The sequence below is a fragment of the Patella vulgata genome, chromosome 3 (assembly GCF_932274485.2).
Source record: "Patella vulgata chromosome 3, xgPatVulg1.2, whole genome shotgun sequence".
Lineage (NCBI taxonomy): Eukaryota > Metazoa > Mollusca > Gastropoda > Patellidae > Patella > Patella vulgata.
In genome coordinates this window covers 90,651,790-90,666,556 of record NC_065881.2, presented here as the reverse complement: position 1 = coordinate 90,666,556, position 14,767 = coordinate 90,651,790, and the positions used below count along the sequence as shown (strand labels likewise).

General features: G+C 36.1%; 1 protein-coding gene across 1 annotated transcript; it reads left to right on the top strand.

The window, feature by feature from the left end:
- Positions 1–4,953: 4,953 nt before the first annotated feature.
- On the top strand, positions 4,954–14,728 carry LOC130012151 (FACT complex subunit SPT16-like). Its single transcript, XM_056099468.1, has 10 exons — positions 4,954–5,099; positions 7,841–7,939; positions 8,823–8,981; positions 9,661–9,720; positions 10,704–10,943; positions 11,533–11,684; positions 12,207–12,379; positions 12,741–12,905; positions 14,223–14,335; positions 14,702–14,728. The coding sequence occupies exons 1-10, from the start codon at positions 5,031–5,033 to the stop codon at positions 14,726–14,728; spliced, it is 1,257 nt and encodes a 418-aa protein (XP_055955443.1). The 5' UTR covers positions 4,954–5,030.
- Positions 14,729–14,767: the final 39 nt, after the last annotated feature.

Genomic DNA, 14,767 nt, shown 5'->3' with positions numbered 1-14,767 from the left:
AAATTCCTGAAAGTTGAAAATTAAAATGAAATGATATTTAAGTCATTTTTAAACAATGAATATTTTGTATGTTTACAATAATTGTAATGATGGCAGGTATAATATGGGGGTGATGGTTTTCTGACATTTGAAACAGTATTTACAAACTTAAACAGAATATCGCGGAAAGACCATTTTAGTTTTACACAAAATCTATAAAACATTTACTGGTTATGTTATATTTTCTTAAATCCACCCCCCCCCAAACAATTAAATCCACCCCCCCCCCCCCAAACAATTAAATCCACCCCCCCACCCCCAAACAATTAAATCCACCCCCCCAAACAATTAAATCCACCCCCCACCCCAAACAATTAAATCCACCCCACCCCCCAAAACAATTAAATCTTGATAAGTAAGTAATTTCAATATCAGAATTACATTAAAATTCTGATTGCCTTATTCGGCTTCAAATCAGGCCAAACAGTTGCAAAAAGATAATATTACATAAAACGCAAAGTTCTATTTCAGGAAACAGGAGAGATTGGAATTCACAAAGTTTAATATGGATTTCTGTATTTTGGGAAGTGGAAAATCATCAGCCTGTGTATATAATCATACTAGCGGTTGACCCAGCGTAGTATGGGTATAACCATGAACCAGTAGTACTATAATCAGCGGTTGACCCGGTATAGACATGAACTAAAGGTACCATAACTCTGAAACCGGAAGTGGCAGCCCATCGCCACCAGGTCTATGGCAATACCTAGCACTAATAAATTGTGTTATATATGATAAATGTTCGTACCTGGATGTGATATTTTCACCTGGTGTATAAAATGGATTACACAACATATCTACATAAGCATTGTGAAGCTTCTTGAACATCTGAAACAGAAAATAAACCATAGAATACACTTCAAAACATTGTCAACACCAACACCAGTCAAGGTTTCAATTCAAAACAATGTCAACACCAACACCAGTCAAGGTTTCAATTCAAAACAATGTCAACACCAACACCAGTCAAGGTTTCACTTCAAGACCTCTAGTTTACAGGCATGTCAAAACCAACACTAGTCAAGGCTTCACCCTATATCTCTAAATATGATCACGTGTGCTGGATATAAAGAACTTGACTAAAAAATGTTCACGTGGTAACTTTTCATACCAGGAATGTTTTTTTTTTAAAGTGATTTTCTATTCAGGTTTACTTTCCTTTCCTACACCAACCATCCTATTGAAGAAAGGCCTTACAGTATATTATTTTGTCCCATGGGGCATTCCATGTCAAGTGTACACAAAATTTGGGCGATTTTGACATGACCTTCACAGATTTTGATGATTTTTGGTGTGCAAGTTAATCATGACGACAGAATGTGATGTGCACAATTTTAGCGCTGGGGGTCCCATGGGGCCCTGGGACTTTTCGGCTGACCTTCAAACTTTGAAAATCCATAACTTCGCCCCTAGTAATCCTACTTATGAAATTGGTATCAAAGTGATCTTTCTAATGACCGGAAGCACAAACTCGACAGAACAAAATCCAGGCAGATCGTGTTTGACTCTGACCTTTGAACCCACACCCCCGAAAAGGGGCAGATTCGATTTGGCCAATTTTTCATGTGAACATTGCCCCACCTATAAATTACGAACACACAAAAAATCAAAGTGGGATCGCCATGGAAACAGATTTGATGGACATCTGGTCTATTTGAGGTGAACACTGGGATTGAACTTGGGACCTCCACGTTAGAAAACCAGCTTTTTACTCACGGAGAACACCTGCTCGTATATTGTAGATATATTATAGATATATAAAATATACTCAACTGTTCTGATGTCATTATCCCGTAAAGTTGTATTGGTTGATTCTAAAACTAAAACAAACTTGACTTTCGTGTTGGTTACGTAACCATATCTATGTACTGGTTAATCAAATATAAAATACAGATCTTTTCTTCTCTTTATTTCCAGTACCGTACAAAATATTTAATTTTTAACTCTTCAGTATTGATAAATAAGCAGTGACGCAGGTCTTGTGAATCATGTTTCATTAAAATATTAAAACATAAAAATTAAAACTCAAATGTTTTCAGAAGAGCCTGCAAGAATTGGTTTTTATTGTTTTTAAATTTAAAGATCTATTTTGGGAGATTAGATAAGGAGCTGGTAATTCTCACTATAATAGTTAAAAACTAGATATTGTATAGGGAATTCTCACTATAATAGTTAAAAACTAGATATTGTATAGGGAATTCTCACTATAATAGTTAAAAACTAGATATTGTATAGGGAATTCTCACTATAATAGTTAAAAACTAGATATTGTATAGGGAATTCTCACTATAATAGTTAAAAACTAGATATTGTATAGGGAATTCTCACTATAATAGTTAAAAACTAGATATTGTATAGGGAATTCTCACTATAATAGTTAAAAACTAGATATTGTATAGGGAATTCTCACTATAATAGTTAAAAACTAGATATTGTATAGGGAATTTGCTGAAAATTTCATTCAAATTGATCCACCCCTGAACCGAGTATTTATCGAATAAATTTTGGGCCTAGCCTCGATCATCATTACTAAAGTTGGTATGATAAAAAACATAATCTTGATTATCCATTTTTTTATTTAATCAGAAGCAGCAGACCAAGTTCTAATCCAGTAAATATCGCAGGCTAGTGATGTCATCGAGAGTTGATTGATCTCGATAGGTTAATTAATGTCTAATTAATAATTTAGATAACATTTAAGGCCTAAAGAAAGACCTACGATAGACAGATTTAGCTCTTGCATAATATGTTTAAAGGATACACTTTATAATCTTCAGTTGGGTACAGTAGGCCTAAATATAGTTCTCGAGCTTCTGTTGTATTTTTACCAATGGAGCTAATTTTCTCTTCAACAACATCTAGTGAGGTATGAACTGTGTAATAAAATTTCAATTCGTTCTCTGTTGGTATGGTTTTAATAAACAGTGGATAGTTCTGAAAATAAATCATAGATTTGTGAGGATGATCGATTAACACTTAAAGTTAAGATATCTTTTGAATTTAAACCTTTAACAGGTTTGGTTTGGCACAAATCCAGACTCTATCGGGCACAATGTCTCTGGTCCCTGCTATGTTGTTCCGTATCGATTTGTATTTTTCGCAGTGTTTTAATTGATATATTTAATTTTGTGCGGAAGATTGTGGGGTCACAAAGAGTGCATGATCAGTGTTTCCGCTAGCTTTAAAAAATTACCGGTACATCGTACCGGTAGAGGTCAAAAATACCGGTCCACTCGTAATTTTACCAGTCTGATGAAAACAAAATTTTACTGCTAATTATTCTTGTAAATGTATTCAAATAAATAAACCTTTCATTGAAACATGTTGTGAAAATTTGAACACATTGTGAAAATAAGCCAGGCGGATCTCGTCATGGATTGTATTGTGAATCTCGAGAATCGCGCGTCTTTGATTGACGCTCCTTATGAATTCCAGGTAGATATTAAAATAATAATTGGATCATAGATGTGATGGTTTCACAGACCAGTTGTTAGTTCAATTTAAATCTTCATTGAATATAATCCACTGATAGAACACCGAATATTCTGAGAAACAGTCATTAATAACATATTTTTCGGAATACCGATGACACATGACATCGCTGGAATTAGGTCAATGAATCGGCGAAGTTAGCTTTAGTTTTAAATACTGTTTAACGTTATGATTTTTTACTTTATCCTACATGCTGACAGAAGCTTTGTTTTATAAATGTTGTCGATATTATTAAAGGCTATGACATAGTCAAAAAAAAAAAGATTTTAAAGAAATTTCAATTGTGGTTGTCACGTGATCATTGTGTCGTTTGTCTATCATCGTCGAATGAATAAAAACTAAAAGGTGACAGACAAAAACTAGGGTGCTAAGATAAACGATTACGCAGACTGCAGAGACGTATATTAAATTTTGCCGACGTAAACCCGTTTTTTCTCTGCTGGAACTACCAAAGTTATAACGATATTTCTTTTGCGTTTGATACGTGTATCACCAGCTCCGTTAAAGGACGAAAGATTCGTCTACTTTGGTGCCATTTTGTGAAGATCATGCAGACATTGAGCAGCGATCTTCAAGACGGAAGAAACCATCATACCGAAGTTACTATAAATAGCACCACTTTTCGACACCCACGGTCAGCACGAGATTTTAGACATGAGTTATGAATGGAAAGATAAAGTTGCAGTTAATTTTGTTGACGTTTATGATTTTCGATCCGTATCATTGTGTACCGGTCCCATGGACCACCGGGAAGATAATTTACCGGTACACGTTAAAATTTACCGGTATAAAACCGGAAAATACCGGTTATCGGAAACTCTGATGATACGAAAATATCCCAATCAACGATGACATCTGAAGTTTGATGTTTTTGATTACATCACGATTCTACTCATCCCATAGCAGTTATAAAGACTGGGCAGGAGGACTGAATATGACGTGGAATATGTTTGATTAGATCACAGATCATCTCACATTGGTTATCAGGATTGACCTGTTCCTTTGGTGTCTCATCTGGCGATATCCCCTAAAAGAAAACTGAAAGACTGAAGTAAAGAATGAAGTGACATGTTTTTTTTTCTAAAGTGGCAAATATCGATCAAAGTCAGAACACTGAATACATAGTATATACTGAACTGAAACTGAAAGATTCACCAGACGACATTTTTGAAATCATCTTTCTTCATCGATGTCTTACTGAATTTATATTATTTTACGCAAGATGGAAGCTATAACCCACGAAGATGGTTCGGCTTTGATGGGATTTAATTAAATATCAACTTTTAACACCTAAATTCACCTCTTTTGCAATAACAGCCACACATACAGCCATAGGGTGGGCAGTGGAAGCCATTTTCTGCAAACAGCCAATCAAATGCCTTTATTGCCGGAAGTAGAGTAAAGGAAAGCAATAAACCGGAAACACGTGATCACGTCTACTCTCCCGCCATCTGAGGGTTTCCGCTGCTTCGACAAAAAAAAAGCGAAAACATCGCAAAATGTCGAATTTACGCGTCGATAAAGACGCATTCTTTCGTCGTATGAAGAGAGTTTACTCTTCGTGGGCGGTAAGTAGTCTACAAAAATGAACCGCTTTCATTTGCCAAAACTTTTGTCTTCCAGTAAGTAAATGTATCACGATTTTCGAAAAGGCAATGTTGACGTTTCTATTTATAGTAACACATGCTTTTGCAAGTGAAGGAACATTTACCCACAACCCCCCAAATGCAAAATGCTACAAAATTAATGTTGCAATTTCATATTTTTTAAGTTCTTTTTTTAAAATTTATCAAAATAAAGCCTTAAAATAGATGGTATCTATAAACAGTCCTACCTTGTTATAGAATAATCCTATAAATCCTATAGGCCTAGTTCTAGGGGTTTCAGGTCACGTAAAACCGAGGTCCCGTGTACACATTGGCGTGCACGTAAAAGATCCCTTGGCAGTTGGAATTCGATATAAGAGTAGGCCGTAGCGCCGCTGCCCGGGCAAAATTTCCCTCATAGCACACTGTATGGCGTATGCCCGTCTTCAATTAGCCCAGGTTAGGTGCAGAAGCGTAGGACGTTAAACAACATTTCATTCATTCAGGTCACGTGACCTTAGCGTGAAATCGGACAGCCAGCGGCTGAAATATAGCCCACTTCGATCTACGATTCTGAATTACTATTTTATGTAAATGCATTACTAGCAGTTGTATTGCAATAGTTTAATATCAATCTCAATATCTGCAAAGATTCAGGCTAAAAAATTATCGAAATGTAAGCGAAATTACTGTTTGTTTACATGAGACGCTCGCGGGAAAATACCGCTCTGACGTCACGCGGCCTGAGATTTTCCATTGCTACGACTCACTTCATTGGTGAATCCGCAGCTTAGTTACCGGGGGATTTTGATATAGAACCAATCAAACGACAGATAACATTTTTGTGGTTATTATGGTTGTTGATACCACGTGATCGGACAAGTAGACCCGTAGAAAATGGGATTTATCTGTTTTGATGACTGAAAATTGCCAAATTTCGACTAAATATAAAAAAACTTTCTTGAGGTATCATCCAGATTATAAATATTTGACATATTATCATTTAAATTATTACGATTTTAATAAATTTTAGCGGACAATAACGTGCGGATTTCAGTTTTAAAATTGGTACTAGCGATTCTGAAGGGAAAATACCGCTTATGACGTCACTCAAATATGACTGAAAAGCACTTATTTTGGTGCCATGCCACGCATTGACTGGTATAGAGCATTTTGATTACATTATTGACGTCGATCTCGGATTTTAAAATTCCATAACGTTGGATCTAATTAGAATATTTTGATGAAATAAAAAAATTTGGGTAGCATTTTATGTATATTTTCACAAAATATTTTTAAAAATTTTTTTTCTGTCATTTGAAACTTTGACCTGAAACCCCTACTAGTTCACTATTGCCAGTTGAGAAATTGGCAAAAATATCATTTGCATCTTCAAATTCAAACCTTTGAAAATAACTACACTCCATGGTGGAGAATAGAAAACAAGGGAGGTAATTGTGTTATTATTTCCGGTGTAAATGGGTTTTAAGTGCGAGAATGGCATACCAATGATCGTATGATAGTGAGTTGACAACCTATTGAGCAAAAGACATAGAAATAATTATGTTTTGACTTTCTTAGAAAATATGAAATTGTAATTTTAAGACCAAAATCGCAAGGCAATGCAAACGGCAGTGAAATGGGAGGATACTGTACACAAACATTACATGTTATAAAAGGCGTTTTTAACCGAAAAAAACAACAAATCGGTTTCGATTACCCATCTAATATCTCATTGAACATATTAGGTCATTAGGTGAGTCTCGGGTTGATATTCGAATCAGTTCTCGTAAATGCAACGATTTGCCTCGCAAGATGGCTAAAGACTGAAGAATTCAACGGTTATGTAAAACCGATCAGGCTAATTTTTGCCGTAAACATGATTGAATGGTATTTGCAAATTGATTATTAGCTATAATTATAATCTTTTTCTCGTAAAAACGCCTCATGTACACTGTTCCTTCACATCCTTGCCCGAGTCTCTGTTCAGCACCACCAGTTTGCAGAGTACATGTATGTTCGCTACACTAACATGCACAGGTAATTCTTTTCTGAGACTGTTTTATTTTAGATTTTCTTTAGATTTGCACGTCAGTAGTTGACATTTTTACCTTGCCTAAAACGACTAATCTGTACTAATTGTCAGGTTTTCCATAATCCTTTGTCAATTTGAAATAGATAATAGTTATCATATCCGACATGCTGGCAGAAGGATTTCAAATTTTAATTCAGCGCACCATATTGTAAACCTTTTTCAGGGGTGGCAACTACATGTACCACAACAGTGTCAAATTGTTGTGTATGACTAATAAACATGTGCACTGGTTGCTACAATTTCAAATTTCGATGGTACTTTTTTTTTTAAATTGCACACCAGGCTAAAATTACGAATGTATTTAATTTGTTCTTGCTTGAAGTTTTAGCTTGCACGGCACGCGGGAATTTATTAAGCATTTTGATGGCGTGTACTAGATCTCGAAATTGGACAGCAATTAAAGACAACATTGTCTTATATGCAATGAATTCTTCTTCGTCTTGGCAACCATTACTAGTTACTGCGACGGCCAAAGCATGTAACACAAACATGACTTCTTTAAATTAAATAGATTTTTTATACCTTGGGATATTGAAGCAATTTTTGATAGATTTAGTTTGAATAAACTTTTAGTCGAGATACATGTAGGTCATCAAATCACATGGAAAGGTTTAATTCTATATTGTAGAAATCAACAGGAGAAGATGGTCTGGCTAAAATGGATGCCTTGGTTACGGCTGTTGGTGTGGATGAAGACGTGGTATATTCTAAATCAACCTCACTTCAGGTAAAATACAGGCCAATCAAATTATTATTATGTTTTTCACATCAGAATTTAATGTTGAGGTCATTATCGGCATCTGGTACAGACCATGAAATAATGTTTTGTTATATCTGATTTATATTAGAATATCTAATTTATATTGGAATATTTGATTTATATTAGATATTTTTCTATTTTGTTTTCTTCTGAACAATTTACAGACATGAAAATAATATTTTGTTGTATCTGAGAAAATAACCGACACCCTTGAAGATTGGTCTGACTTAACCAGAATTAGTGTTTTATTAAAATAGATCAAAAAATTTAATAAGTACATTTTCTGTAAATAAAGAAACCCCTCCTCCCCCCCCCCCCAACAAAAAAAGAAACCCATAACAATTTCAGATTGTTTCACTAACCCTAGCTGTATTTTTCGACATACGCTTAAAAGTACAATGTACAATTGACAGTGGAAAATCGAAAATAAGAATAGGTCAGAGCCCTGTTGGTTGTGTAAAAATGGCTAACGGTACAATGTTAACCCCATTTGATTTCTATTCATTTCAAATGTGGGTAAGGCGCTGGCTCGCTAGTCTGGCAATCTTGGGTTCGATCAGGTGTAGACTGAGAAAGTTCATCGAAATCTTCCCCTTGTCATTAATACAGGACGGAGGATCTGGCAGGGACAACTGTCTAGTCGTTTGGTGGGTACGAAAAAGTGAGGTCCTGTGTTCACATTGATATGCACGTAAAAGATCCCTTGACAGTTGGAATTCGATATAAGATCAGCATGTAGTGCTGCTGTTTGAGCAAAATGTTCCCCATAGCACAGTGTATGACATTTTCCCGTCTTCATTAGCCCAGTTGTAACAGAACAGTAGGACGTTAAACTTTATTTATATTTCAGACGTGGTTATTTGGATATGAGTTAACAGATACTATAATGGTTCTGTGTGAGAGTGGTATTTATATATTAGCCAGTAAAAAAAAAATAGATTTCATGAAACAAGTAAAAGATGGTGAACATGATGGTGTACCAAGTATTAAATTATTGACAAGAGATAAGGTTGGTTTGAACTACAAGCTAGATTCCTTAATTAGGAGTTTCTAAATACCCTGAATCTGTAAATTGTTAACAAATATGATCATACTAAGGACCAGAAACTGACCATGTTGTTAGATGAAATTCAAAAATCTAATTCACCAAGTCGATGCAGAATTGTTCAGAGAAGAAGCATGCCACTTTTCATGTCGATCGGACTTGAATTGACAGCACCTTAGACTTTTTCGAAGAGCGTCTCCCCAAGAACACAATGAGTAGCAGTTAGCAACCACTTCCTGGTCCCCCCAAAAAAATAGCTTGCTTGTTCAGGAGTTTCGTGAAACCAGAAATACAGTATAACTCTGGAATTGGTGGTAAAGCACTGCTAGGCCTGTCACAACCCAGTTCGAGCTGCCTTTATATTGTGCTCAAAGTTTCAGCTCCAGACGGCTCTGTTGTAGCTGACAACCCACGAACATGAAAAGACAAACTATCGCACTGTCTCAGATATATACAGAAATATATCATTTTCAAAGGTTGACAAAAGTAGAAGAATGTCTTAGTAAGTCATGTTGAAAATACTCATACTGAATTTTACTAGACTATATTTCTCTCTCTGGACAGCCGTGATAGTGCAGCCACCTCTGAAAAAATTTGTATACAAGGTTGAGAAATATTGCTTTAAGCTGTTGTGTAATTTCAGGGAGACAAAGATCATGCTAATTTCAAATCTTTAGTGGAAGCCATTAAAAACAGTAAAAAGGTGAGGACTGAATATAAAGTATTGACGTTAATATATAAAACAACGTTTACATTGAATAATATAATATTGGTGTATCTACAGACTTGAAATAACTAAGTCTTTAACTCAATATCATCCACAATCTTCCACATTGAATACACAAATTATTTGTCAATTTAAATCAACATTGATGTTGTGATCTTACCGGGAAAAGATGCGCTTCTGTTATCCAATATTTAAGACAAAATAAATATTTTACCATTGGTACACAAATCGTGTAGCAGAATGCATTTCTCTGCCATTTTTAACAAGGGACTCGAACGACGTTAGACATATTCCACAAGTCATGTCAAACCGTGGCGCCATATTCTTATCTCGATGGCATGCGCACTAAATAATACCAGTGTAGAATAGAATAACCAGACGCTAGAGATTGTTTTGTTTATCAGGGAGCCATGGTGGTCCAGTGAGTAGGACGTTGGCTTGCTAACCTGGAGGTGCTGTTTTTAATCCCTGCGTTACCTGAAAAAGTTCATCGGGATTTTCAGACGAGGTTTCCCCTTGTTAACGGATGTAGGGCGGAGGTCCTGTGTACACATTGGCTTGCACATAAAAGAACCCTTGGCAATTGGAGTTCGAAATAAAAGTAGGTTGTAGCCCCACTGTTCGGGCAAAATTTCCCTCACAGCACACTGTATGGCCATAGGCGTACTGGGAAATTTTTGACTGGGGGGCGGTGGTGGTTGGTGCCCAAAAAATGTAGTTAGGTTCTTAGTATGTTACATAATAGTAATAAATTTGCTGTTAAATTGGACACATTCAAGAACACAATATTTTTTTTTATACAAATTTTACAAAGTACAATTGTGTGCCCAAATTTTCCCAGCATTTGGTGCCCAAAATGGGGGGGCAGCCGTCCCCCCAGCCCGCCCAGCTCGTACGCCTATGTGTATTACACATATAGAACAGTAGGAGGTTAAACTACATTTTATTTTATTTATCAGGGTAAATGTTACGGAGAATTTGCGAAAGATAAATTTCCTGGTGAGTTTTTGGACAGTTGGCGAGCTGCATTAAAAGATGCAGAATTAGCAAAGGTTGATGTATCGGTAGCGTTTGCTTACATAATGGCGTCGAAAGAAGAAGCAGAGCAGAAGACAATTCAGCGAGCATGCCAGGTGACCTGTGATGTGTTTAATAAATATCTTAAAGAACAAATCATGGAGATAATTGACGCAGAAAAGGTTGGTTATATTTAACAAATACTTGCGTTTATATACGCCCACATTGAGTTTAATGGTTTGCGATGATTACTGCCCTTGTTCTTGATTTGCATTTATGGATTGAAAGTTTTAAAATGGACACACGGCTAACATACCACAGGGGAGAATAGTACTGGTGTAGACTGCCATTCAATTTGGACTCTTCGCCTATTTCGCCGAACGTAACTGATTTGAAATTCCAATAAAAACTGAAACGATTGAATGTTATTAATACATTATTATATGCGTTGCGACCTATTTGTGTCAATTTCTAGGTGCCAATTGATAGCAATTTAGCTCCTTTAATGAGTAATAGTTTGTTTTTGAATGATTTTTACGAATTTTTAAACAAAGAATTGATATTAAACGAATGTGAAAGAAATTAGTGCTAGATACACAAGATTAAATGATACCTTGGTTACAGTGGATGTTTGCTATTTTACAGTTTTTGAATCCCCATTAAACTACAATATTCAGTAGTTATGTAAATAAACCACATCTTTAATATTGATTGATAACTGTCAATATGTTCATAGGTTATTATTGATACGAGAGTAATGTTATTTTATAGAAAGTGAAACATTCTAAGTTAGCTGATGGTGTAGAACAGGCTTTACAGAACAAGAAATATGTTACAGGGGTAGATAACTCTCAACTAGACATGTGTTATCCAGCTATTATACAGAGTGGAGGAAATTATAGTCTAAAATTCAGTACAGTAAGGTAAACTTACTTCTTTTCTTATAAAATTTACTGTTTGATCACTGCATTGGCTGAAAAGGTCCATCTGAATTTTCTGGCTTGGTTTCCCACTTGTCAGTTGTGAAGGACAGCCTGGCAAGGAGTAACGTGTAGGCGTTTGGATGGACGAAAAATCATTGGGTTGCATGTAAAAGACCCTTTGGCCGTTGGAATTCAATATGAGAGTAGACAATGGCACCACTCTCCGGGCAAAATGTGGCTTATTGCACACTGTGGCGTATGGCTGTCTTCATTAGCCCAGTTGGAGCAGAACAGAAGGACGTTAGACTTCATTTCATTTCTTTTTGAATTCACCACGGTTACAGGATTATAGAAGATATACGAACGATTCCCTTGAAGTTAGCTTTTTATACAACAAACTGTATGAATACATGTACCTAAAAAAAATTATGGATCTTGGATACTGGGTTTTAATAAAATTTGATGCTAGGGGGCAGTTTAATAGAATATTTATTATACGGCCTAAATAACATATAATTACAGTGATGAGAAATACCTACATTTTGGTGCGATTGTTTGTGCCATGGGAGCCAGGTATAAATCTTACTGCTCTAACATAGTTCGAACTCTATTGGTCGATCCACCAGATCAAATACAGAAAGATTATGAATTTCTCACGTTAGTTCAAGACGAACTTATCGGCAAACTTCAACATGGTAAGTGGAAATTCACAAATTTAACAATCAATATGGACATATCATTTCATTACGTAGTTTTCTTTTAGGAGTTAAATATGCCTTTAGACTTTACATGTAAATTTTATATAAACAAAAATTACGACATTTATAAACGTGACCAGGTTTCTTAATCCTATTTAAAACGAACCGGCCAGAATTTGGTCAAATCAGGTCTCGATAGGAAGTTTTAAGCTTCTATTCCATTTATTATAACCAGACTTCAACAAAAATATTTCTTTGTAATTTATTATGGAGAATGTTGTATTCTAATGTACGTGATTACCACCAAAATAGCAACTAAGAATTTTAATGAAGTTCTGTGATATTTTTTTTTTTTCAGGTGTAAGATTAAGTGAAGTCTACAACGCAGGATTTAGTAAGGTGAAGAAAGAACGACCAGACCTGACAGAAAATCTCATCAAATCTTTTGGATTCGCCATGGGAATAGAATTCAGGGAGGGTTCGTTGCTCATCTCGGGTAAAACAAATGCTCCAGCTAAAAAAGGTAAGTGATATAAACATGTAATACCAGCAGGACACCTGGGCTTCTCTTGTGGCCCAAATTCGGCAGGGGCCCAAGTTCGCTCCGGGGAGCAGGTCATACAGGTTATTTTGATGCCACATATGTTTGGGTTGGAGTATGGCGATGGGTGAACGTACACACTTTGATTTTATTTATATAGATAAAGCTAAGTCTACAACAAATAGTTTCGAGAGAGAGAAATGGGGTTTAATGTCCACTCGACACAAACTAATTTGCTTGCGCATAGGGGTCTTTAGCAGTGGGAGGACCCGGAGAAAACCCACGAGGCTGGACAGGCGATCCTACTCCCTGTCACGTACAACCGGGGATTAGAAACCACGCCAGTCGACTCAATAACGGACTTTATGATACAGCGTGCGCACGCTAACCATTCAGCCATCCAACCCCCCAAATAGTTTCGAAGTAGAAAAGGTGTTTACAGTGCACTCAATACATAATTATAGCCATCTTCATTAGCCCGGTTGTATCAGAACAATAGGACTTCATTTATTACAACTCACTGGGCACTTGACTATATCGACTAGAGTCTCTTGAGTTCGAATTCTTGATCCAGACCCAGAAATGACTCTCATTGCAGTCTGTATGGTGTGTGTCTGTCTTCATTAACCCACAGACAACCAACTTTCCCCCTTGTACATGGCTGGGATCTGAGATTAAAACCATAAATGACAGTCATTATAACACAGACACAGATTAACAACCCTGGACATATCAGAGACACAAATTATTACACAATGTGCATGTGTTTAGATATTATAATAAAAACTTTATTATAAGTGACGGGTGTCTTCTGTTCCAGCTTGCACATTACTTCACGCCCTCTGACCACAACGTTTATTTGTAGACTATCTACAACTGGTACAGTACAACAGGCCTTAAAGTTAACGTAAAGAGTATTTTATCAGACAATCTGAAAAAGAGATTTAATATAGGGATTGGGGGTCAGGCATTCTTTTAGATATTCATTTTCACCTTGGAAAATGAAATTTGAATCCAACTGTCAAGGGTACATGGTACGTAGACTTTTTATCCGATCTGAATGACCCAACATTGCCCCTTGCCAAACCATCCATTATATACCATTGCAAAAGGTGGAAAACACTGATGAACTTGAGCATGCCAACGTTGTACTGACTGAGGTTTGGAGAAAGTTCTACTTATTACAGGTAAAGGTAAAAGGTACAGGTTTAACAACATAGAAATGTTTTGTGATTCAGGAATGGTATTTAACATAAATATTTTTTAATTAAGGAATGGTATTTATGTTTTGTAATTCAGGAATGGTATTTAATGTAAATGTTGGATTCTCTGGTTTAAGTGTTAAAGATGTCACAGATTCTTCTAAGAAAAATTATGCTTTATTTATTGGTGATACTGTTCTGGTCAATGAGGTAAAATCTTTTTATATGCCTGCATATGTTGTCATATGTTCTGCTGCCTAGCAACCGTTCTGTCATATGTTGTCATATGTTCTGCTGCCCAGCAACCCTTCTGTCATATGTTGTCGTATGTTCTGCTGCCCAGCAACCCTTCTGTCATATGTTGTTGTATGTTCTGCTGCCCAGCAACCGTTCTGTCATATGTTTTCGTATGTTCTGTGGTATGCTGTGGTTCTGCTGCCCAGCAACCCTTCTGTCATATGCCTGTCTTTGTTGGTGTTTGGTGCAATAACGTTGGATGCTAAAACCTATTTCATTATAATATTATTTGTTGTTTACAGAATGTCAAGCCTCGATTATATTATAATTTGTTTACAGAATGCCCCAGCCTCGATTATATTATAATATTTTGTTTATAGAATGCCCCGGCATCGGTTATATTAT